The sequence below is a fragment of the Peromyscus eremicus genome, chromosome 5 (assembly GCF_949786415.1).
Source record: "Peromyscus eremicus chromosome 5, PerEre_H2_v1, whole genome shotgun sequence".
In the NCBI taxonomy this organism is placed as follows: domain Eukaryota; kingdom Metazoa; phylum Chordata; class Mammalia; order Rodentia; family Cricetidae; genus Peromyscus; species Peromyscus eremicus.
In genome coordinates this window covers 2,365,877-2,390,123 of record NC_081420.1, presented here as the reverse complement: position 1 = coordinate 2,390,123, position 24,247 = coordinate 2,365,877, and the positions used below count along the sequence as shown (strand labels likewise).

The following is a 24,247-nucleotide window of genomic DNA, read 5'->3' as shown; positions in this document are numbered from 1 at the left end:
CATTTGGACAAGGGACACTCCAGGCCTGCTGAGTCAGAGCAACCCAAATACTGCTAACTACAGTTCAGGCGGTCATAAGCTTTGAATCTTTCCTCATTCTACTGAACAATCTCCATACACACTTTCATTTCTATAATTTTATTTATTGAAATGACAACGACATATTAACTATCAGAAATATTTTCCAAAATATAGTACTTGTTCATTGAGAAGTCACAAGGAATATCCTCCACCATCTAACAGCCTAGCCAGACTACCTGAGCATCTTGGTGCCAACGGTGCATCACTGCTGCCTAGGAGCCCTGGCTGTGAAGAAGCCTTTCACCTGTAAGGGCAAACAAGATACTCTTTGATGCCAGGAAGCTCAGGGACCTCAGTGTCCTGCCCTTATGCATCAAAAAGGCTCAAATCTTGTGAGTTTCCTTCTTAACACATGGTTAATTTTCTCCCTACTGTCTCTTTCTTGATCACACACAGATAGAGCTATGAGATTTATCACAATGGCCAACATCCCTTACCACAGGATTCCACCTTGGTCTGTGTAACACACCAGTATAGAGAGAAATTCTTTTTAAAGAGTCATAAAAATGCTCTTAGTCCAATTTTGCTTTGAGTGTGCCATATGAGCTCTGTTGTATCAGATCTTTTGATAATTTCTCAGCTAAGTGTAAGCATCCCACAACTCAGGTGGCATGAGTTCTTTACTTGTGTGTACAAATATAAATACTCTCCTTGAGTTTTATTTCCAATAATCCCTCTAATTAATTAACAAGGTGATTTATTATTAAACAACGAATACTGGATTGCCCTCTAGTAAAATGTAATTACACTACATGTGCTTTCTCTTCCTTGTCAGTCTGTGGTCATAATATTTAAGTTGATGTAAATGCTGGTATATAAATTTGATTATCTCTTCTGACTTTGCCCATGGTAACTAAATTTAAAAAGCATAAAAATCTGATGACTATGCCGGGCGGTGGTGGCGCACGCCTTTAATCCCAGCACTCGGGAGGCAGAGCCAGGCGGATCTCTGTGAGTTCGAGGCCAGCCTGGGCTACCAAGTGAGTTCCAGGAAAGGCGCAAAGCTACACAGAGAAACCCTGTCTCGAAAAAACAAAAAAACAAACAAACAAACAAAAAATCTGATGACTACAGTAAGGATTGTAGTTAATACTTATTTATAAAGAAATAAAAAAGAAATCAGTGCTTTCTTGACCACACTCTGAATAATTCTAAGGGGCTATGGTCTTCACATAGATCTTGGCTAGGATGTAAGGCCATTACAATCTATGGTAGTGTATTAGTTATTTTTTGTTTCACTGAAAATATGTCATGACAACTTGTAGAAGGAAGAGTTTGGGGCTTACAGTTCCAGAGTGTTAGAGTTCATGGTGGCAGAGCACAGGAAGCAGGTGCTGGGGCAAAGCTGAGATCTTACATCTCAAATCATGAACCAGAAGCAGAGAGACCACCCAAATGGAGTCTTTCAAAAATTTAAAGGATCCCCAGAAATAGACTTCCTCCAGCATGCCACAGTTCCTTATTCTCCCCAATAACCAGCAGCTGGGGACCAAGTATTCAAATGCCCAAAACTTATGGACATATTCATTCAAACCATGAGAGGTGTCATAGAGCTTTTTATCTGAAGGATACACACTATTCCTATGTTGAAATGGACTCCCATAGCTCTTCTAGAAGTTATACATGAGCCTGTTCATGCAGCCACTAGGCTACCTATGCTTACTGGTATTGCGGCTTGGGGAGACATGTAAAGGGGACTACTAATTGTCTAAAAGGAAATTCCAATAAACAGTGGACATATGGCATGGACATTAAAGGAGGGGAGGAAACTTTCTATTGATTTCTCTCATGTTTGTTGCTACCTTGCATGTGGGAATTAAACCTCCAAGTTACCTCCAGGTTCTGCACGAGTTTTCCTCTTCAGGATTTGGAGCAGACTAGAGCTTCAAGTGCCTAAAAACAATTTGTTTTGGTCTTCTTAACCTGTGCATGACCTGAATATCCCCTGGGAGTGATGAAAATGCTTCAAGATTTGATGCTTAATTATGACAACATCCTCTAATCAGAGCTGCTTTGAAAACAAGAAGTGATGTATCAGAGATTCTGAAATTCTGTCCAATTCCTCTTTGAGATGAGAGACAACCTAAAGCCTAAAAACTACAATATAAGCTCTGAGTTTAGCAGCAGTGTCCTCCAACATTGAGAGGAATCTTGGGAGAAAAGACATAGAATTAGAAGGGGAATCGACCATGATCCTTGCTTGAGGCTTGAGAGAAGTGAATGTGGACATAGATGTCCCATTTAGCTCTGAGAACTCTGCATTTCTTATTCTCCATATCTTAATGAGTTTTGGGTCTCTGTTTAATAAAATCTACTGCAAATAGAAGCTTCTCTGAAGAGGGTTGAGAGATGGGTTAACCTATATGTAAGCATCTTATAGGAATCAGTTTAATACTATGTTCACTTGGTAGAATAATAATAGCAGGTTCTTTTGCTAGAGTCTATGACATTTTTAGCCACAGATTCTTTGTCCAACAATGGTCCAGGTGTGCTGTTTCTCCTGTGGAGCATCACTGAAATCCAGTCATGAGTTGGTTGGTAACGTCAGTAATGTTCATGACACGATTGCACCCCTGGCTGGCATGTCTTGTCAGGACGAAATACGTAGCAGCTTACAAGCCTCACAGCTTAATAAGAGTGGTGGTTACTTTTTCACCTCCAGTATTGTGCATAGCACCTTCCAGCACTATGAAAGTTAGCCAGCAGGAGGATACTTCCAGGTCAGTACTAGGTTAGTACATCCATGTTCTGTGGCTCAAGTAAATTGTGGCTACAGAAATAGGACATGTGTGTGCAATCTTTTAGGAAGTTTGTACAGCAGTATATATGTTTCCATGTGACATTTTCAAAATGTTTTCAGTGTTATTTATCCCTCTCTCCTCTCCCTTGCCCTCAAATCTCCAATCACCATTTAAACCTTCTCTCTCCAATTGTTTCCCTTTAATGTTTTGCACAACTGTATTCTGTATCCCCTCTCTTCAAAGCCTCCCACACACACCGCCTGTTACTAATTCCCTGACCTCCATGAGTATTTCAAATGAAATTAGTATAAAGAAGATTCAATGGTAAGATCTACAAATGTTACAAAACATGTAAAGTTTGTCTTCCTCTTACCAAGTGGTGCCACCTAGTGAGAAATACTCAGACATGAATCCTGACCTACAGCAATTTTAAAATGCCCTCTACTCAAGAAATTCCTGTCTTCCTGACTCAGATAAGAAGTCGGTAAGAAACCCTTCCACAACCTAATACAGTAGAAATTTTCTAGAATACATACATATATGAAGGCAATACAAATGGAATCACCAAATAATGGGGGACACAGTCACAACTGGCTACCTCTTGTCACCAAACAAGTTTTGGGATTAGGTTACATCTAATTGAATTTTTGAAAACAGCGTCTCACAAGAATCCCCAAAGAACCCAAGCTGTTGCCAAGACTATAAGTTGCTCTCCACAAACTGACAGCAAGGCCACTTTGCTGAAGACAACACGCATAGAACTCATTGAACATGGAGAAGTCTAGCAGGTACCTAGATAGAGCCTTCTCCCCTGCATTTTAGCATCTTGGTACAGGAACAAACTCTGCCCTCTTTCAAATGGGAAATATAAACACAAGCCAGACATAAACCCTTTATCTATAATGATGTACTGCAAGCAAGGTATGCTAGGGAAAGGATGGTACAAAGCTTGTCAAAGTAACCAACCAATAACTGATTTGACTTAAGGCCCTCTGCCCCAGATGGAACCCATACCCAATACTGCTTGGGTAATCAAGATCCTGATATACTAGATAGTTCAGGGACCTAGATAAAACCAAATACTACTGGTCTTTAAAAAATGTAGTTATAAAATGATTCCCTTTTTTGTATATACAGATGTCTTAAGGCATATTTATTTATAAAAGTATAAGAATAAAAACAGTTTTCATGTTAAATGCTTGAGACATTAACATTACAGAATATTGTAGTCATACAGTAAAATATATGGAACTATTGATGATAACAACAAATTTTTCATGAGCTAGGAAATTATTTTGTCATTTTTTTAGAAAACACAATGTGTCTAGACCATTATTCATAAACAGTTTGCACATTTATCTAGATGACTCCTAATTATATTCTGCTGTACTTGTAGATAAGTACCTTTGTTCAGCTATCATCAGAGAAGCTTCCTCCTGCAAGAGATGGGGATAAATATAATGCAGACATTATGCAGAGAGTGAGAGACTTAGGAATACTCAGCCCTAAATGGGATGTCTCTGTCACATCCATCCCCTCACAGCTCAAGGAATAATATAGAAGAGGAAGCAAAAGGAGTGTAAGAGCCAAAGGGAATAGAGGACACCAAGAAAACATGCCCTCAAAGTGAACATGAGCAAAGCTCATATGAACTAAGAAAGACTGAAGCTACATGCATAGGGCCAGCACAGTAATGCACCAAGTCCTTTTTCTGTATATTATGGCTTCCAGTTTAGTGATATTATATGATTCCTGAGTGTGCAAATGAGTGGGTCTCTGATTCTTGTGCCTCTCATCTTGGGCTCTTTTTCTTCTTTTGATTTGTCTTCTCCAACTTGGATGTGATAGGTTTTGTCTTATATTTTATTTTGCTATGTTTTTTTAAAATTACTGAATTAATGAATGAAACCCTAGCCATTAGGGTAAAGGTTAACAACTGATCTGTCACTTTTATCTGCTGGAAGAAGGAATATTTATTTTCTCTAATAGAGTGAGACTGGATATATCAACCACTCCAAGACAGGTGGTTCAGCTGGAACTGACCAAATATAATGGACTCCATATTGTATGTGAGTGCATGTGCATGTGTGTGTGCATGTGTGTATGTTGTTTTTATTTTGTTACAGTTTGGTGGGGAGTTGTTCTTTTTTTTCTTTTTGGGTATGGTTTTATTTTGTTTTCTTGGTTTGGGAGGTTATTTTTGTTTTGGATTTGTTGTTGTTGTTGTTCTTTTGAGAGAGAACTTAAAGTTGATGGAGAAGAGGATCTGGAAGGACTTGGGAGAGGGAAAACATATGAACAAAATATATTTAGATTTAAATTTTTTTAAATAATAATTAAAAAATTGAAGAGAGAAAACAAAGAAATTCTTCTACATCTCATCCTCAGCAGAGATGTTCCCTGTTAAGGAACTTAAATCCAATCAGAAAGAGATTGGTAACTCTCATGATGTAAATGCCTCTATTGCACTAGTGAGAATGTCTTTCCAAGACAGACCTTATTGGAAGAGCAGATGGTTCATAGCTGAGTAAGAGTGGTCAGAGAATATCAATGAACTGCCTGGAGGAAAGACTGAGATCACAACAATCCTGATTTGCACTCCATTGACAGAAATAAATGAATTCAAAATGAGTTGAGGGATTGTATCAATAAAACAGAAATGTTTAGTCATTTGAGCAGGTAAGTAAAATATATGAATTGTCTTAGAAGGAAAGGTTATTACTTCAAGGACAAAACCTGGCTTCTCTAGAAAGGAGAATTTTTCAGGCCACCACAAACAATGACTAGCTCACTGCTCATGGAAAAGCAGAGATACAAGGTGACTTGCTAACCAGGAAAACCATCTCCACTGAAAATTCTGAATGGATATCAAAGACTAGAGATGAATGACTGAGAAAACATTTTACTCACTAAGTCATAGAGTGTCATAAAATGCTAAAACAAGCCTGTTAGTAGTCTCACTTGCCCAATACTTCAGAGAGACAGCGAGGCATCCATAACCTTTCTCCAGAGATTATGAGATGTTACAGAAATATACATAAACACAGAATCAAGATCACGGGAAGAAAAGGTGCTTCTAAAAGACAAACATTCAGCTCAGTTTGCCAAGACATTCATAGACAACTTCAAAACCTGGTGGTTGAACCAGGCCATCTTCTGGATGCTGTTCTCCAAGCTCCAATCTCAGTCTTTCATAACCTTGAACATCAAAAGAAAAAGAAAGAGCTAAATGCATGGGAAATGAATGGCTACGGTGAGATGCAACCCGGTGAAGGCTGTCTACTAGAAACAGTTCAAACAAGGGACATGCTTTCACTGTGGACAGAAAGGCCACATTCAATGGGAGTGCCCTCAGAAATGGAGGCCTCTACCAGGACACTGCCCCATCTGTAAGCTATGTAATCAGAATAACTGACTATGTCATCTCCTCCATGATGTATGATCATGGGGGTTTCCCATGTTGGTTCCTGCTATGCCCATCAATAACGAGGAGCAATTTTGATTGTAGAAGACTGAATTAATTTGCATGGTTGACACTACAGCATTATTTGTTATCCTTCCCATTTCTCTTTGTCCCCAGTCTAAAGGGGCCTACAACCATTCAGTCATATCAAGTCAGCCACTAAGTTGTTACTTTACTCAGCTGTTTTCCTATCCATGTAGAAATCTCCTGCCATGGACTGGCCCATCAGGGGTACCACAACTGTAGGAGAACCAGGGTTTGGGTAGTCAGGAAGGCAAGGATTCATTGAATGACAGACAGACAACAAACTCAGAAGTGGTTTGAATCTGCTGTAATTTTACTTTTGCAAATCAGTAGTTTATATTCAGAAAAGAAAACTATCAAGTCATACAAGGAACAACAAGAGCTTGGCAATAATTCAATTACATCATCTTTAAAAAACAGCAAGCACACAATTATATTAGACATATCCCTTCACCCACAAGAACTTTATGACCCAAAGAGCAGTCTATGTTTTTTAAACTTAGTACAGTCCCTAGACTTGTGTAGGCTTCTTGCAGCTGTGTCCTTCATCTTTACCTCAGCTGCTCACTAGTTTATTATTCATTTTTACTTTTCTGGTTCTCATGACCCGTTTAGGCAATTTGGATGTTGCAGATCCTCCCTAAGTCTTTCTTCAGTTCTTTACCATATATCTCTTCTAATATAAAACCTTTTTACCTGCTGGAATGTGGACTCATACTTTTATGCCTGTAAGGGGAAGGGGTTCTACTGTAGTCCTTAAGTTTCCCATGCTGAACTTCCTCAAAAGAGGGGCCCACCATCTGCCTCCTATGAGATAATGTTTTCTGCCATAAATCACTTTAGTTGGGATTCCACAGGGTTCCTAGTGGGTGAGTGTTCATTCCCTAGAAATGCCTGAACTATTATACTTTTTTATCTAGTGGCTTGAGGTCTTAAAAATTAGCTCATTCTGCTATATTTAATTAAGATCCATGTCCAGCTTCCCCTTTCCTCCATAGTTCACAACCCAAGCATTCATTAATTTTGGCTGTGCTTCATAGATTAATTAGAACATTATCAGAAAAGCAGTTATACAGAACCCATAGCCCAGGGAGTTCATGATCCGTGAAGCATGTCTCCTTCGAGAAGGAGGCCTAACATGGGCACTCTGCCAGGGACCTCCAGGGAGCTTAGTCACGTGGGACACGTATCTCCCATCCGCTATTATTGACATAATTGTTCATGTCACATGGACGACACTGGAGTTGGTGTGGCAATCTCCATTTCTGTTCAACCTACTTAATAAGTCCTTAGACTCTACCCCTCATTCTGATCTGAAGAGACTGATGGTCCAAGACCAAGGTCCTATTGCTTCTTCCTCCAAGGTATACTGCTGCCTGCTCCTGGTGTACAATAATATCAACACCTCCATATAGACAGATGGAACTAGCAGAGAAAAGGGGGAAATAACCACTTCATTTATCATACGTCTCAAATATCCAACCCATTTCTTACACCAAAAACAATATCACAAAATGTCTGAAGTCAAAAAAGGACTAATCCCATAGTCAAAAGCTTAAGAAACAGGGGTTGTTAATTAAATGTTCCAGTCTATATAACACCCCATCCTCAGTGTTAGGGAAGGTCCTAACAAATGGAAATGACTCTAGATCTCTAATTAAGGTTGCAGTGGTCCCACTCGATCATTTCTAATCATTATATCTTCTATACACATTTACCTAGATATGTCATTACTCAGTTTTAGATTTTGAAGATACTTTGTTTTATCAGCACTACTCAGATAGCCAGTGACTGTTTGCATATGAAGACTCCATTCCTAGGCCTGGACAAGTCATCTGATCTGTTCTCCTGAAAGGCTTTTTTTAATATCCACAAATTATTTTTTGTAGCTCTCTTTTAAGTCATGATGTGATACACTCCCCTGGAGACCACCCTGATACAGTGTGTAAATGATCTTCTATGTGAGTCTACTGAAGGAGGTATTTCCTGAGGAAAATAATTCCTTTTTAGTCTCACAGCTGATAGAGGCTACAATGTGTCACAGAAAGAAGCGCGATCATACCAAGACAAATCACCAATTCAGCCCCCTTTTAACAAAAAGAAAGAGAATATTAAAACCAGGAGAAGAATGATCTCTTTTGGTGTTCCAAAATCTCAATATATTCAAGAAGATGAAAGCATTCTTTATAGTTACAGAATATTACAGAATTTAGGTTCCTGATTGTGCACAACTGACTATGCCCTTTTATCAGCCTCTCAAGGAAACCCAAAAGTCAGGGATTCACTAAGATTGAATGGATTTTTGAGTGCCAACAGGTTCTTCAAAACTTCAAAGAGACACTAGTCAAGGATTCTGCCTTAGATGTGTCCATTGGCCCATCATCCATCTGTCATAACTGAGAGACAGGGCACATTCCTAGCAGTAATTACTCTATCCATAGGTCCCTCTCCTTAGTCTGTAGGATACCTAAGCAAGCATTTAACAGCATGTAACAAATGGGTGGGCAAGATACTCAGGAGTAGTTGCTGCCACAGTAATCTTGTCATTGAATTGATTCAAGCTCCCCTGAGATAATGGATATCTCAATACTACTCCCAAGGTACTAGATGCTCCAGCTATTCTTGTGAGATATTGGATGACCTCAGGCTACTCTTCTGGTGTCATATCACATGACTGGGCCATCCTATTTAGGGATGGCATTCCTCATTGTATCTGCCATGATTATTACTTTCTGTCTTTCTTGCCCAACAGTCTCTGAGATTACCTCATTCATTGGTCTACCTGCTTGGGGTTCTAGTGAGGTCTTCTGAGTGAATAAACCAATACACTTCATGAGATCCAGTATTTATACTTGACTTACACATCCACAAAACACTATCCATTACAGAGAAAATACAAATGTCTGATACTGTGGGAGGAACTTACCCTCAAATTATTGATGCATACATCAAAAATGGAATAAGCCCATGCTGGAGCTTCACAAGGATGAAATTCTCCTGTGCCAGCAGGTACCATGTTATGGTTACTCCATTCATGCCTTCATGACAGACATTAATAACTATTTATGATAGCTGTCCCAAACTTGTGTGTATCATGGTCTATATGACAAATGTTCCCAAGCAAAGGCTGCTCATGGTCACAGTCCATTGTAGCCTTTCCCACTGTCCAGAAAATTCCCTGTACCTGCAGAGTAATCATAGAACTCAGAAACAAACCATCTCAGCTACTGAAAGTAACCTGTCAGGCACAATTCCACATACCTAATGATCCAGCCAAATCTGGAAGTAGCCACTATGATGACAGAAACAGACTTCCCCCTAGGTAATGGCAAGGCCCACTACTTTAATTCTTCATGGGAGGTCTCCAGGTTCTGGGTTCATCACTGCTATGCTAACTGTTCCTAGGCCATGACCCTCCTAAGGGAACACTACTCCTAGTGTTTTTCCCTGAACTGGCTATTAGACTATCACAATAATACTGACAGCCAAATATTAACAATCATAGCTCACAAGCCATAACTTAAAACCCTAAGATAAACAAATCATGAGCCAATATCCGTAAATAGTCAACCTTCTTTGATTACACCCAGAAACATTCAGCATCTTCCGGTTGTAGGAGAATGGAGTTCCTCAGTGGAATAGACCCTGGCCTGGGGCTTGCTAGAAACAGTAAATGGACAATTTTTTTTTTTTTAAAATGACTTAGAAATGGATTTTCTTTCTAAGATAAGCCATAAGTTTGGCTTATTTTTCCAAAAGGAGGGAAAATGTCAGAAGGCCTTAACCAAAGAAACTTCAGGAAAGAAAAAAGTATACAACCCACAAGACAAATTCTACAAAACTATGCCTCAAAGTCCAGTTGGGAAAGCACCTGCACACAGACTCAACAGAGCCTGCTGGAATGTTTGGCTGGTGACCCACCATCTTTATTGAGGATACTCAGTCTAGAATCATATTGACTATTTATGGAAAATTCTATGAAATATAACTTCCCACAGCTCTAATATGTCTTCCTGCACCATAATCACCATTTTCCACGATTAAACAAGGCCACTAGATTGCCTGTTGTCAAACACACAGGATTGGAGCAAATTATTATACTAAATTATGTCCATGAGGAATTATCAGATAGTAGTAGAAAACAAGGCTTGATAGAACTGTATTTCTGTCTATGATTGCCAATTATATGCCAACATTTGTCTATTCCTTATCAAGAATGGAATACACATTTCAAAGGAGTTTGGCTTGTAGTTAACCCCCACTAGATATTATGTGTAGTACATTGGTAGGGCCATTTTTTGCTGTAAGGGCAGTGCCAATGAGACAGTTGCTTTAAATGAATTCTCTAGTAAAAATTTCCAGGCATTAACGCTCCTATATCTGGTATAACAAACCCAATAGTACAATAACACTTTGATCTGACAACATCAATCTAGATGTTGAGAGAACCACTTTCTTGACATATCTCTATATATTCCCCATGTGGTTAAGGTCTCTAGAAGCACTCATTAGTCTCCAAAGTCAAACCACTGGAAAACCAAAATAACACTATGCTCATCAGGATACATTCTAACACCTATGCTAAGTACTTGAATATAATGTTGGTACTAAACTATGTATGTATATTTGTGTGTGTACTACTATAGACATATATGAATGTACACATAATACCTGTGTGTGTGTGTGTGTGTGTGTGTGTGTGTGTGTGTGTTTCATACATATATGCCTATGGCAAAGTTTAGTACATCAGGTAGGTAAGCTCAAACATTAACAATAGAAACTAATAATACACTAGAACAGTGATTCAGAAGGTTGTATTAAAAAAGACATGTTTCAGTACTCTTGTATGTTGAGGCATTGAGGCTTCTGAAAGTGTCACTTGAATGAAATTCATATAACTGAAAATCCAATTACCCTAATGTCTTCAACACAGTCCCAGGAAAGGTAGGATACAGGATTGAGGTAAGAGACAAGGGAGATTCATAAGCCAGTGCAATGCAGTGAAGTAGCACACATTGTCATCTTATTACATGGAGTGGAAAACAATTGAAACTGGGTAAGTGCATATGAGTTAAAACTTTAAAGTGAGAAATGTTCATACATACTTCAGAACTCAAGATTGAATAGTGGATACACAAAATTTTGTAAAACACACACACACACACACACACACACACACACACACACAAAGATAGAATATTGACTATAACAAAAGAGCCATCTACTCTTTCTTCCAGAACACCAACATCACAAAAACATATGGTTTCATGCTGTATTACTTGTTTTAATACAAAAAAAGTCACTGAATTAATAACCTGTAGTCCTTTGCCTAAGAGTGGGAATCTTGAGATGGTCCTCCTTCTGAGTTAGTACATCTATTGATAATGTTATTGTTCATGTATCGTACCAGTAGCCATTTCTAGGAGACACAGTCTCTTCACAGACTTCATGATCCCCTGTCTTTTAGTCTTTCTGCCCTCTCTTCCATAATGTCCCCTAAGCCTTAAATGCAGGAGTTGTGAATGCTAAGAGAAGGAGAATGAGCTCTCCCAGGAACAAACCCCTAATCAACTATACAATGCAAAGTGATCAGTCCTGAAGTTTTGTGCACATAAACAACAAAATTGGATTCATGAGGTTTGTTATATATCCATCAATTTGAGAAGAAATGAGGAGGGATATGTGAGGAGTTAGAAGAAGGAGACATGGGAGGGGTTGGAGGAAGCAAAGAAAGGGGAGGAGTAATATAATTTTTTAACTAAAAATGTATTAAATAAAGTAAAATTACTTAAATTTAAAAAAAATCACTACAATCAAAACAGTAAGAAGACAGGCACTACATTTGAACTTAAACCTTTTTAAAGACATCATTTGGCACAGTCCTTAAAAAATTAAAATCAAGTTACTACAGGAATCAAATACAAATCAGTGCAGAGCTTCAGTTACAGTAGCTGTCATGTCTTACTGGAATAAACACACCACAGAATTCACATCACAATGTGTTCTTCAGTGACTCAAGTATTGTATCCATGCAGCAGAGATTATTCATGTTAAAGGGGAAATGCTTCATCTTTACAGGCTATCCACAGTCTAATCATTCCTTGCTACCTTCAGGCAGCTTACACTCTGGGGTAGATGGCATATGTAGCAATTCCACAGTGGTTGTTCCTGTCTCTGGCAATCTTCATGTAGCCATTCATGCCCCATCTTTCACCATGACTGAAAGAAACCATGTTTCCCATTTAGTAAAAAGAACACAAGACAGTGGATTTATTACAATAACTCCTCATGTAAACACTGAGCCAGAAGCCAACTTAACAAAATGATCAGAAAATGCAGAATGTCAACTTTCAAGAACCAAGACTTGTCTCAGATAGGACTGCAAAAGTCATAGCAGTGAAAAAGCAGGGCATCTTTCCACCCACATGTGGCACAGAGCTAAGAAATATGCTAGATTTTAGAAAAATCAATGACACCAATACGATATTAGCACCCAAGGAAACTGGTGGCTGAATCTGAACATTGTGATCACATATTATGAGTTGGTTGTTCTAGCCATAGAGAAAGTTCAAAGGGTCAAGTGCTGGCCATAAACTAGAAAGAACTGCAGTTCAAGTCCAGGATCCCACTAAAAGCCAGGATGGGGGCTGGAGATAGATTCATGCATAAGAGCATGGGGCTTTTCCACAGAGCCTTTGTTCCTTTCCCAGCAACCGTGTCAATCGGCTCACAGCCTGTTGTTACTACAGTTTGGGGAAATCTGATGTCCTCTTCAGGTCTCCCTGAGCACCTGCTTACATGTAGAATAAACTCATGCAAACACCCTCACATCAGTGAAAATAATAATTACTTTAAACCCAGGAGCCACTGCAGCTTGCCTAAAATACCATAAGTGAAGACATACCTAGAGCGGGCTCGCTGAGCAACTACACAAAACAGTAAATTCTAAGATCAGTGAGATCTGCTGCCTCAAAGGAGAACAGCTAAGGAAAACAACTGATATCAGCATTGGTTCACACACACATGCAAATAGGCATACTGCATACACATACACAATTGATCAAAATGAAATATCTCTTATCCAGATTCTGACTCCAAACAGAAAATCCATTTGGAAATTTAAATATAAATAATATTTGCAATTTATACCTGTTCTTTATCAGCCAGTATTTCCTTCCATCTGATTCTCTTCCTTCATAGCCATACCCAACTAACAGAACAGAGTGATTGATGACATCACTTTTGCAATTTGGCTCATAATAAATACCTGAAAAATAAAATCAAAGGAGTGAGAGGCCCCAGCAACCTAATAGTGACTATGGCCAAAAACAGTAAGTAAGGCATTTTTCTAATTGGAAAAAAAAAGTCCAGCAAAAATAGGAGCCATTGTTAACAGGAATCCTGAGGCATGTTCTCATCAAATGCCAAAGAAATACAAATGAGCATAATTTTATAAATAAATGCTTTCCTACATGCATATGATGCCTTCTCGCCTTGGGTTTTCACTAATAGGACACCATTCCAAGAACACATAACTGAACATAAAGTGCTTTATTCAAGACACTCTTTAGAATTCATTTCTAAAAAGACAATCTCTCAATATTAAAGTACACAAAGTAGAGAAAAGTTGATTAATTAAGCTTAATAATTATAAATTATGAAGTGCTCACAGGCATAGGAATGACATGTTGAATGGAAACCACACACATGATTATTGCATAACAATAGATAGAAATCTGATGATCTAATTATTAAGATCAAATGTTATACATAGAAAACTGGTCTCTACACCTAGCAGGAGTTTCACAATCATTCCTCATTAATATCTAGAACAATGGTTCTCAACTTTCCTAATGCCGAGACCCTTTAATACATTTCGTCATGTTGTGGTGACTCCCCAACCATAAAATTATTTTCATTGCTACTTATTAACTGTAATTTTGCTACTGTTATGAGTCGTAATCTAAATATCTGGTATGCAAGATATCTGATATGTGACCCCTGGGAAAGGACTGTTCGCCCCCCAAAGTGGTTGAGACTCAAAGGTTGAGAAACACCAAGGAGCACTTGCTTACCTCCCCTATACAACTTGAAAGACTCATGTCTAGCATCAATTCCAACAGAGATGGGCCCTGTAGTTGCTACAGCATGCATTAAGGCTTCCTCATTCTTTGAGACAAACACAAAGTCTGTGACTCTAGCAGCAGAATGTTCAGGACGGTACCTGCAGCGTCCTTCCTTTAAAAGGTAAAGAGATAAGAGGCTCAGTTACTTCCACCCTCCTCCTGGGGAGCATTCATCAGAACTACAACCCTGCACTTTGCAGCTGAGCACCCCCATGTCTGGATTGTTATAAATCATCCCAGGAAGTGAAATGTTACTGGGAGATTTAGAACTGAAAATCAACTCTCATGCCTTCCATGACACCTCATAGGTCTTTAAGTCTGTACAAAATTTTCACAGGGAGAAACCTCCATTATATGTGGAATGGTTTGTATATTCTCTGTGTACACAGAAGCATCAACAGCTACATGGAAACCATCACATTAGAAACCTGTGCAAAGACTGATACTCTAATGAGACCACTGATGGTGTGCAGTGATTCAACCTTCCAATGTGAGTTGTGAACACAGTGAACTGTCCTGCAATTACCCCTTGCCTGAAGCTGGCTAAAACAACACTAGCATAAAAGATCCACTTACAGCTGGGCAGCGGTGGCACATGCCTTTAATCCCACCACTCGGGAGGCAGAGCCAGGAGTATCTCTGTGAGTTTGAGGCCAGCCTATTCTACAGAGCGGGATCCAGGACAGGCACCAAAACTACATGGAGAAACCCTGTCTCAAAAAAAAAAAATCCACTTACTTTTGCCTCATATGGATAGGTTGCCTCAGCCTCCAGACCTCCATTATGCTTCACATACTCTAAAGCATAGTAAGTATTCCCTTCATAACATCCCAGATTGCCTTCAGGTCTAGAGCAATCCACGAGATTCTGTGGACTCAGTGAGACCAGTCTGCCTGTTTTTTGGAACATCTGTCCTTCTATGGCACCAGCCACAGAAAAAGCCCAACAAGAATTACATATACCCTAAGCAGAAAAGAAAAGACAGTCATCCACAAACAAATAATACCTCTAAATCAGAAAGCTGAATACTGTGTCAACAAATGAACTATTAGCAGGTGATTGGTGACAAGGGAAGGGGTTTTCATTCTTCTTGGGGACCTGACTGCTGGTAGTTTTCTTGTGCCCCACTGAATTGTCACACACACTTGCACATGTGTATAGATTAACATATGGACATGACATAATGTTGTCTGATTGCTATTACTAACAATAAATAGGACATGAAGTCTGGAGAGTGATTGGTAAGAGGTCTCTAGGTAGAAGGAGGTAGTGGTGGATGGATATGACCAATTTGCATTGTACAAACATATGAAATGTTCTAAAAATAAAATATATATATATATATATATAATTATTAAAAGTGAATTATGTGTCACTCCACACTCAACATACAGAGATGTCAATTCTTTTTGTCTCCCCAGTAGTTAAGACAATCATGTGATGCTGTCATACCTGTCTCTTCACAGGAGTCACATAGCCTCTCCTACTCCAATCTACAAATTTGGGGACATAACTGACCATACGTTGCTGGATACTTTTCCTTTTCCTAAGAGTCTGGACTGGAATATCAGTCATCATTTTCCTGAATTCTTCACCAGTCTTCAAAGAAAAGAACTTAAATCATTTAAAAGCAAAAGTCTTCACATAAAGAATTGAAAAAAACCAAACCAAACAAACAAAAAAACCACCACGTGAAGCAATGCATATCACACTCACCATGTCACCAAAGGCATTCATTTCCATGGTGAAGCCGTGCTTCCCTTGGCTATATTCCATATTGTGCTGTTTGACCAGTTTCATGTTTTCTTCCCATACTGTTCTCTTCTGTCCTTCTTCCTCCTGGAAATAAACATAATGGATGACATTTCTTTCTAATCAAATCCCTACACAAGCTGATCAAGGGGACTCACTGCTAGAGGTGAATACAGATCATGAGACAGATCTCAGGATACTGCATCAAAAGTCATTGGCCACACACCTAGGAACAGAGATCCTGGCCCCCTGTTCTCTCAGTGGATGATTTTTGTGGTGGTATTTTATTTGTACTGAAATGTGATTTTAATTGTATGTTAATAAATAAAGTTGCCTGGGGGTCAGAGTTATAGAGCCATAGCAAGTGCGTGGCGGTGGTGGCGCACGCCTTTAAGGACCTGGAGGGCGGTACATACAGGCAATGACAAGGCAGTCACGTGTTTAGTTTACAACCAATGAGAAGGCAGAACATCTAGACTATTTAAAGACATACACACAGGAAGTAGGCCTCTTTTTCGGAGAGCTCTCTTGGCTGAAGCAGGATAGCTGAAGCAGGAAGGGTAAGGCTCTTAGTTCTGACCTCTTGGCTTTCTTCTCTGAATCGGCTCTGTGTTTCTTATTTAATAAGATGGTTGGTTACATCTACATTTGGCGCCCAACGTGACAAGAATCCATTAAAACCGCTTAACTTGGCTTGGCGGCAGGTCCGGGTTCCCGCCAGGGCGGCCGGCAGGTCTGGTTTCCCGCCAGGGCGGCCGGCTCCCTAGCCCGGGCCCAAGTCGGCTTGGCCTCAGGCCGGACTAACCTTGAGCTACTTGCTTAAAGCCAGTGTTACAAACAACTCAGGCCTGCCCTGCCGAACAGGGCCCCTGCCTGTAAAACCAACGCACGTGGTTGGAGCTTAAGGTAGCCAGAGCCAAGGCTTGACTAGGCTCAAGTGGGAACATGTGGCTGGATTCAAGCTCTTAGGCAGAACTTGTGGCTACGCTTGCTTGCTCTCTCTCTCTCTCTCTCTCTCTCTCTCTCTCTCTCTCTCTCTCTCTGGACTCGCACCTCGGACACTAGGTGGCTGTTTGAAATTCCCTCGGATTGGTACTGTTCTACAAGGACTTGGTAAGTCACTTAACATATCAGATATTTTAAAGGAAACTATTTAAAAGAAAAAAATTTTTTCCACATTAAAAAAAAATGGGTTTTCTGTGTACATTGGAAGAAAATTTGTTTGCAATTTTAGACAGTCTGACAATGGAACAGCTATATGAGAAGATTACTGTTGATCGAATTATGCATTTTATTACTATATTTATCCTCATTTTACTATTTAAAAAGATAGTCAATTTAAGTGCCAGGATGACAGCTTTAGAAAAACCTATTAAACCTGTAAAAACTCAGACAGAAGAAACTAACAGTGAAGCTGCTTCAAGATTGGATCATAGGGTTACAGAAAGAAAGCCTGTTTTCACACAGTCACCCTTAGTTTGTCCAGTAACCGTACAGCAGTCGCCTGATCAAATGACTACACAAAATATTTGGGCTCCAATTGAAATGATAGATTTACGAAGGTTTAAGGAGGCAATAGTATCTTATGGTATGCATTCCCCATATGTAAAGCAAATGTTAAACTCTTGGTCAACATATAATAGGATTGTACCACAGGACTGGCGGGAGCTGGCACAAGCTGTTCTTGAACCCAGTCAAAGGCTTCAGTGGTTAACTTGGTTCAAGGACGAAGCTAAAAACATAGAAAAGCAGTGGAGGGATAAAGGAATACAAGTCTGCCAGGATCAGCTTATTGGAGAAGGTCAATATGCTTCAGCACAAACACAATGTTTATATGATGTCCAAACCCTAATTTTATGTCGAACAGCAGCCTTGAATGCATGGGACAGAGTTGAGGAACCAGGAAAAAAAACTGAGTCATTTACAAAGGTTGTACAAGGCCCAAAAGAATCTTTCACAGATTTTTTACAAAGACTGGCTTCAGCAGTAAAGAGAATGGTCCCGGATTCAGAAGCTAGTAAGATAATAATTGAATCTTTGGCCTTTGAGAATGCGAATGCAGCATGCAAAACAATAATCAGGCCGTTAAAGGCAAGATCTGCACCTTTGGAAGATTGGATTAGAGATACGGTTAATGTTGAAGCTCATGAGCATGACGATACATGGGTAGGAGAAGCAATTTCAAAAGGTTTGAGGAATGTTAGATGTTTTGGATGTGGAAAGCAAGGACATTTGAAAAGGGACTGTAAACAGGTCATTCCTAGAAACAATGTTTCTTCAAGGAACAATGGCAACAGAAAGCCCCTTCCTTCTGGAGTATGCAGAAGGTGTGGTAAGGGAAAACACTGGACCAACGAATGTAGATCAACAAGGGACAGACAGGGTAATCCTTTGCCTCAGTCTTCGGGAAACTCCCAGAGGGGCCTCATGCAGGCCCCAATAGCAAATCCAGTTCAAACCTTTCCTGCAGTCGTAGAGGAAACCCCTACCCAGAGCAATTAAATAACCAAATACCTATTGGAATAAGTCATGCTGGTCAGGATGATGAAACAGACGGAAGAGAAAATTCAGGAGCAAATATAAAGAAAATTTTTTGGCAAACTTTTATTAATGAACAAAGACCAAAATTATCGATAAAAATAAATGGTGTTTTGTTGTCTGGTCTGGTAGACACAGGTGCAGACATTACCATAATTGCACGAGAATTTTGGCATCCAACTTGGCCTCTTCAGGAGGTAAATGTTCAACTGTTAGGAATTGGGACATTATCTCAGGTGAAACAGAGTGCAAGATGGCTCGAGTGTATAGGTCCAGAAGGACAGAGAGGAAAATTGAAACCATATGTAGCTAACATAGCTATGAACTTGTGGGGTCGAGACTTGTTGCAACAATGGAATACTCAGATTAACATCCCTCCAATCTCAGAAACAAATCATAAATTAGCACATGTTTCTGAGAGAAATATTAGAAGGCATTATTCTGAGTGGTCACCAGCCATCCATATTATACAAGAACAGGGCACAACAACTGATGATCTTCCAAAGACACCAACAGCTCTACCTTTAAAATGGTTAATAGACAAGCCTGTATGGGTCCAGCAATGGCCTTTAACAACAGAGAAACTCCAGGCTTTAGAAGAGCTGGTAGAAGAACAGTTAAATGCTCAGCATATTGAGGAATCAACCAGCCCTTGGAATTCTCCTGTATTTGTTATTAAAAAGAAATCTGGTAAATGGAGAATGGTAACAGACCTTAGAGCAATTAACAAAGTAATTCAGCCAATGGGCTCTCTACAATCTGGAATTCCTCTGCCTACTCTGTTACCAAAAGGATGGCCTCTCATAGTTATTGATTTAAAAGACTGTTTCTTTTCAATACCGTTACAAGAAAAAGACAGAGAAAGATTTGCTTTCACAGTGCCTACTTATAATAATTCTCAACCGGTTAAAAGATTTCAATGGAGGGTCCTCCCACAGGGAATGTTGAATAGCCCAACTCTGTGCCAATATTTTGTACAACAGCCATTGGAAGTGATACGTAAAAAATTTCCTAAATCTATAATTTATCATTATATGGATGATATTTTACTAGCTGACTCAAATGCAGATACTTTAGAAAGAATGTTTGAAGACGTAAAGAAAATTTTGCCTTGCTGGGGATTACAAATTGCTCCTGAAAAGATACAAAGAGGAGATTCTATTAATTATTTAGAATATAAAATAGAGCTACAAAAAATTAGACCCCAAAAGGTGCAAATTAGGAGAGATAGACTACAGACTCTTAATGACTTTCAAAGATTATTTGGAAATATTTCTCATCTACGAACTATTGTTGGGGTAAAAAATGATGAACTGCATAATTTGTTCAAAACCTTAGAAGGTGACAAGGACCTAAATAGAACAAGAGAGTTATCACCTGAAGCTGAGAAAGAATTGGCCTTGGTAGAAAAGAAAGTACATGAAGGGCACATCGATCGTATTGATCCAAAGCTGGATTGCATTTTGGTTATTTTACCTCCTAGGCATTCTCCTACAGGAATATTAATGCAGAGGGAAGATATTATATTAGAATGGATATTTTTACCAAATAAACCAAACAAAAAATTAAAAACTGATGTGGAAAAAATCTCTGACTTGATTTGGAAAGGAAAATTGAGACTTCGTCAATTAGCAGGAATAGACCCAGCAGAAATTGTCGTACCTTTAACTAAGGAGGACATTGAAAAATTATGGACAGAAAGTGAACCTTGGCAAAGAGCTTGCAGTAATTTTTTGGGAGAAATTAACAGCAAATATCCCAAAAGCGATAGAATTGATCTTATAAAGAGAGCTGATTGGATTTTGCCTCGAATTGTACGGGAAAAGCCCATATCTGGAGTTCGTACATTTTATACAGATGCCAACAAACAAGGAAAGGCAGGTTACAAATCAGAAAATTTAAGTAAAGTGGTTCAAAGTCCTTATAATTCAGTTCAAAAATCAGAATTATATGCTATTCTGTTGGTATTAATGGATTTTTCAGAACCTCTCAACATAGTAACTGACTCTCAGTATGCTGAAAGAGTAGTATTACATATTGAGACTGCAGAATTTATCCCTGATGCTTCAGAATTAACTTCATTATTTATTCAATTACAAGATACAATCAGGAAAAGGAGTCATCCTTTATATATAACTCACATTCGATCCCATACTGGTCTGCCAGGCCCTCTAGCACAAGGCAATGATGAGATTGATAAGTTATTAATAGGAAATGTGCTGGAGGCCTCAGAATGTCATAAAAAACATCATGTCAATCGTAAAGGTTTAAAAAAGGATTTTTCCATAACCTGGCAACAAGCCAAAGAAATAGTAAAGAAATGTCCTACTTGTTCCTTCTACAATCAAACGCCATTACCAGCAGGATGTAACCCAAAGGGTACTCAAAGGAATGAAATCTGGCAGATGGACGTGTTTCACTTTGCAGAATTTGGAAAACTGAAATATGTACACCACACTATCGATACTTATTCAGGATTTCAGTGGGCAACTGCTTTGAGTTCTGAAAAAGCTGATTCTGTAATCACTCATTTGCTAGAAGTTATGGCCATCATGGGTATACCTGCACAAATCAAAACTGACAATGCTCCATCATATGTCTCTGTCAAAATGAAACAGTTTTTTGCTTATTACAATATAAAGCATATTACAGGCATACCACATAATCCTACAGGTCAAGCAGTTATAGAAAGATCAAACAGAACTCTAAAGGATATGCTAAATAAACAGAAAAGGGCAACAAAAACCCCCAGAAATAGACTGCATAATGCTCTATTAACTTTGAATTTTCTTTTCTTTTTTTTTTTTAATTTTTATTTTGCAATACAATTCAGTTCCACATATCAGCCACAGATTCCCTTGTTCTCCCCCCTCCCGCCCCCCTCACCCTCCCCCCCAGCCCGCCCCCGATTCCAATCTCCTCCAGGGCAAAGCCATCCCCACAGACTGAGATCAACCTGGTGGACTCAGTCCAGGCAGGTCCAGTCCCCTCCTCCCAGGCCGAGCCAAGGGACCCTGCATAGGCCCCAGGTTTCAAACAGCCAACTCATGCAATGAGCACCGGACCCGGTGCCACTGCCTGGATGCCTCCCAAACAGATCAGGCCAATCAACTGTCTCACCCACTCAGAGGGCCTGATCCAGTTGGTGACCCCTCAGCCATTGGTTCATATTTTATGTGTTTCCATTCGTTCGGCTAATTTTCTTAATGCCAATGAGAAAGGAACAACAGCTGCAGAGAGACATTGGATAATAGAAAAAACTACAGAATTAAATCAGCCTATATATTTTAAGGATGTGCTGACCTCAGAATGGAAACCAGGGTATGTGTTACATTGGGGACGAGGTTTTGCTTTTGTTTCTACAGGAGAAGATAAGTTGTGGGTACCATCAAAATTGATAAAGGTTCGATTTGAACAAAAGAAACCTCTTAATTAGAGGAGGTGATAGCTCATCAACCAACATGAACATCCAATTTAAACTAACTTATACCAGTAACACATGTCTTTTCATTTAATCAGATAATAACTTGCCAAAAAGGAACATCCCCAAAATTCGTCTTGGGGAAAGGTTTTTGTTTTTGTCTTTTAGGAGAATGAAGGTTAAGGAATCTGAAGAACACTGGACAAATAAGACAACTGAAGAAAAGGGACAAATCATCTATCCCAGGAAGCAGAGTGAAATGGCGTATGGGTATATATTATCTAAAAAATTTTATGTCTTCCTAAATGTTTGTTTCTGATTTTCTCTAAAGATTTAACACTATTGGTCTTCTAATAGTCCCAGTCCAATTAAAATTTAAAGCTGACTTTGGAGTTGGAGAATGGCTCTCTCCTTCTTTAAACTCAAGCATGTTGTTAAAAGGAAAATGCAAACTCCCTGTATCATGCCAGAATAAAAGAGCCATCTTCTGCTATGAGACAGGAGAAAAGCCAAATTAATTAAGGGACTATTCTATTACTAATCTCAACTCTTTGATTCTATTCTGATTCTTTAAACTTTTCTTAAAGTATAAATTTTATATCAAAACTTACAAGATTAATATATATAGATATATAGATATATATATACATTTTAAACTTCGCTAAGATATGAATGGTCATATAGAGTACTGATTAATTCTAAAAAAAAAAAGGCTTCAATTAGCTGCATATATATGTCTTTGTGTTTGAGTCTCTTATCAGTTTTCTGCAGGAATTCACGGCCAGGCCTAACATCCACTGAAGTCTCCAGGAAGAAGTTGGGGCCCCACAACAACAACAATTCCACGTGGACAATAATAACATCACTAAGCTGACAAACATCATCTACAGATCAGCTTTGAACTACAAGGTGCTCAGAGCAATTTTGAGATGACTAGCTGAGATGATCCAGTCTCAAAGACTACTTGAATAAGGACTTGAGATAAACCCTGAACTTTGGCATTATACACAGAATGGATAATGAAGGATATAGTTACCTTTCCTAGAATTTGACAATTAACCTAAAATTTTTCTTTCAGGATAAAGATAACTTCGCCCATACCCAGCAGGAAGCAATTTTAAGAATACGACGCCCACATTCCCAAAGAGGTGGTGTGGGGTGGGTGGTTTTTTGGTCTTTTTAATGAGTTTTGGGTCTGGGATAATTTTCATTATTTAGGGGGGTTGGTTACAAGTTGTTGTCAAGGGTTAGGAAAAAGACTAAGCAGATTAGATTTAAGGTTCTTATTTAAAAAAAAAGAGAGAGAGAAAGAAAGAAGAAGAAAAAGACAATTACTAGTTTTAAATACTTTATATTGGATTGGATTGTTTTATATTGTACACAAATTATATATATTGAAATTGATATTGTTAGAAAATGCTATATGTATATTTCTAATTGTACTTATAGCGTTCATTTAACAATGCAATTTTCTGATCCTTGAATGTTATTATTACCATTAGGATATAAAGAAATGATAGTTAGTAGGTAGACATTACAATAGAACTTGTAGTCATATTAGATATGTTTTAAAAATTGAGCAGATATATTTTAGATAGGTCATCTTCAAACCCTTCAGAGATCTACAGAATATGGCATTTAAAATGTTTTAATAACTTAGAAAATTTTTCTTTTTTGTTATGACTATGAGACATGTCGGCTCCTGGCAGTACCAATCTACTTCAGAGAAAATATGGGCATTGAAGAAACTGCGTATGGAGTTAGCTTTCATTGTGGCAAAAGTTAGCCACTGGACAACAAAGTATCCTCGAATCAACTGATGACAAAATGGACAGACAGGACATGAAACAAAGGACTACTGATTCTTGCCTAAACAAGCGTGGTTATGGCTTTATCAAAAGGCATCTTCTGAGGCCAGGACAATATGGCACCATCCCTGACGTGGCCTTCGCAACTCGGAAAAGGTACAGTGCCCTTTTCTTCGAAGGCAGCTGAACAGGCAGTGGGCCGATAGCTTCTGATGTGCTATGGAACAGCAGCTGAAACAGTTATTCTTGAAGAGTAACTAAGCTCACGCCTCTCAATAGTAGACTGGCATTTG

At 38.9% G+C, this 24,247-nt stretch overlaps 1 protein-coding gene across 2 annotated transcripts; it reads right to left on the bottom strand.

Annotated features, from left to right (window-relative positions):
- Positions 1-12,428: 12,428 nt before the first annotated feature.
- Positions 12,429-16,268, bottom strand: LOC131910250 (cathepsin 8-like). Of its 2 annotated transcripts, none has more exons than XM_059262226.1 (6): positions 16,152-16,268; positions 15,888-16,034; positions 15,170-15,398; positions 14,385-14,543; positions 13,459-13,576; positions 12,429-12,528 (listed from the first exon to the last, which is right to left on the bottom strand). In XM_059262226.1, the coding sequence occupies exons 1-6, from the start codon at positions 16,233-16,235 to the stop codon at positions 12,429-12,431; spliced, it is 837 nt and encodes a 278-aa protein (XP_059118209.1). In that variant the 5' UTR covers positions 16,236-16,268. The 2 variants fall into 2 exon arrangements, with proteins under 2 accessions (XP_059118209.1, XP_059118208.1); XM_059262225.1 differs by having other exon boundaries at positions 14,385-14,547; positions 15,174-15,398.
- Between the last annotated feature and the right edge of the window lie 7,979 nt (positions 16,269-24,247).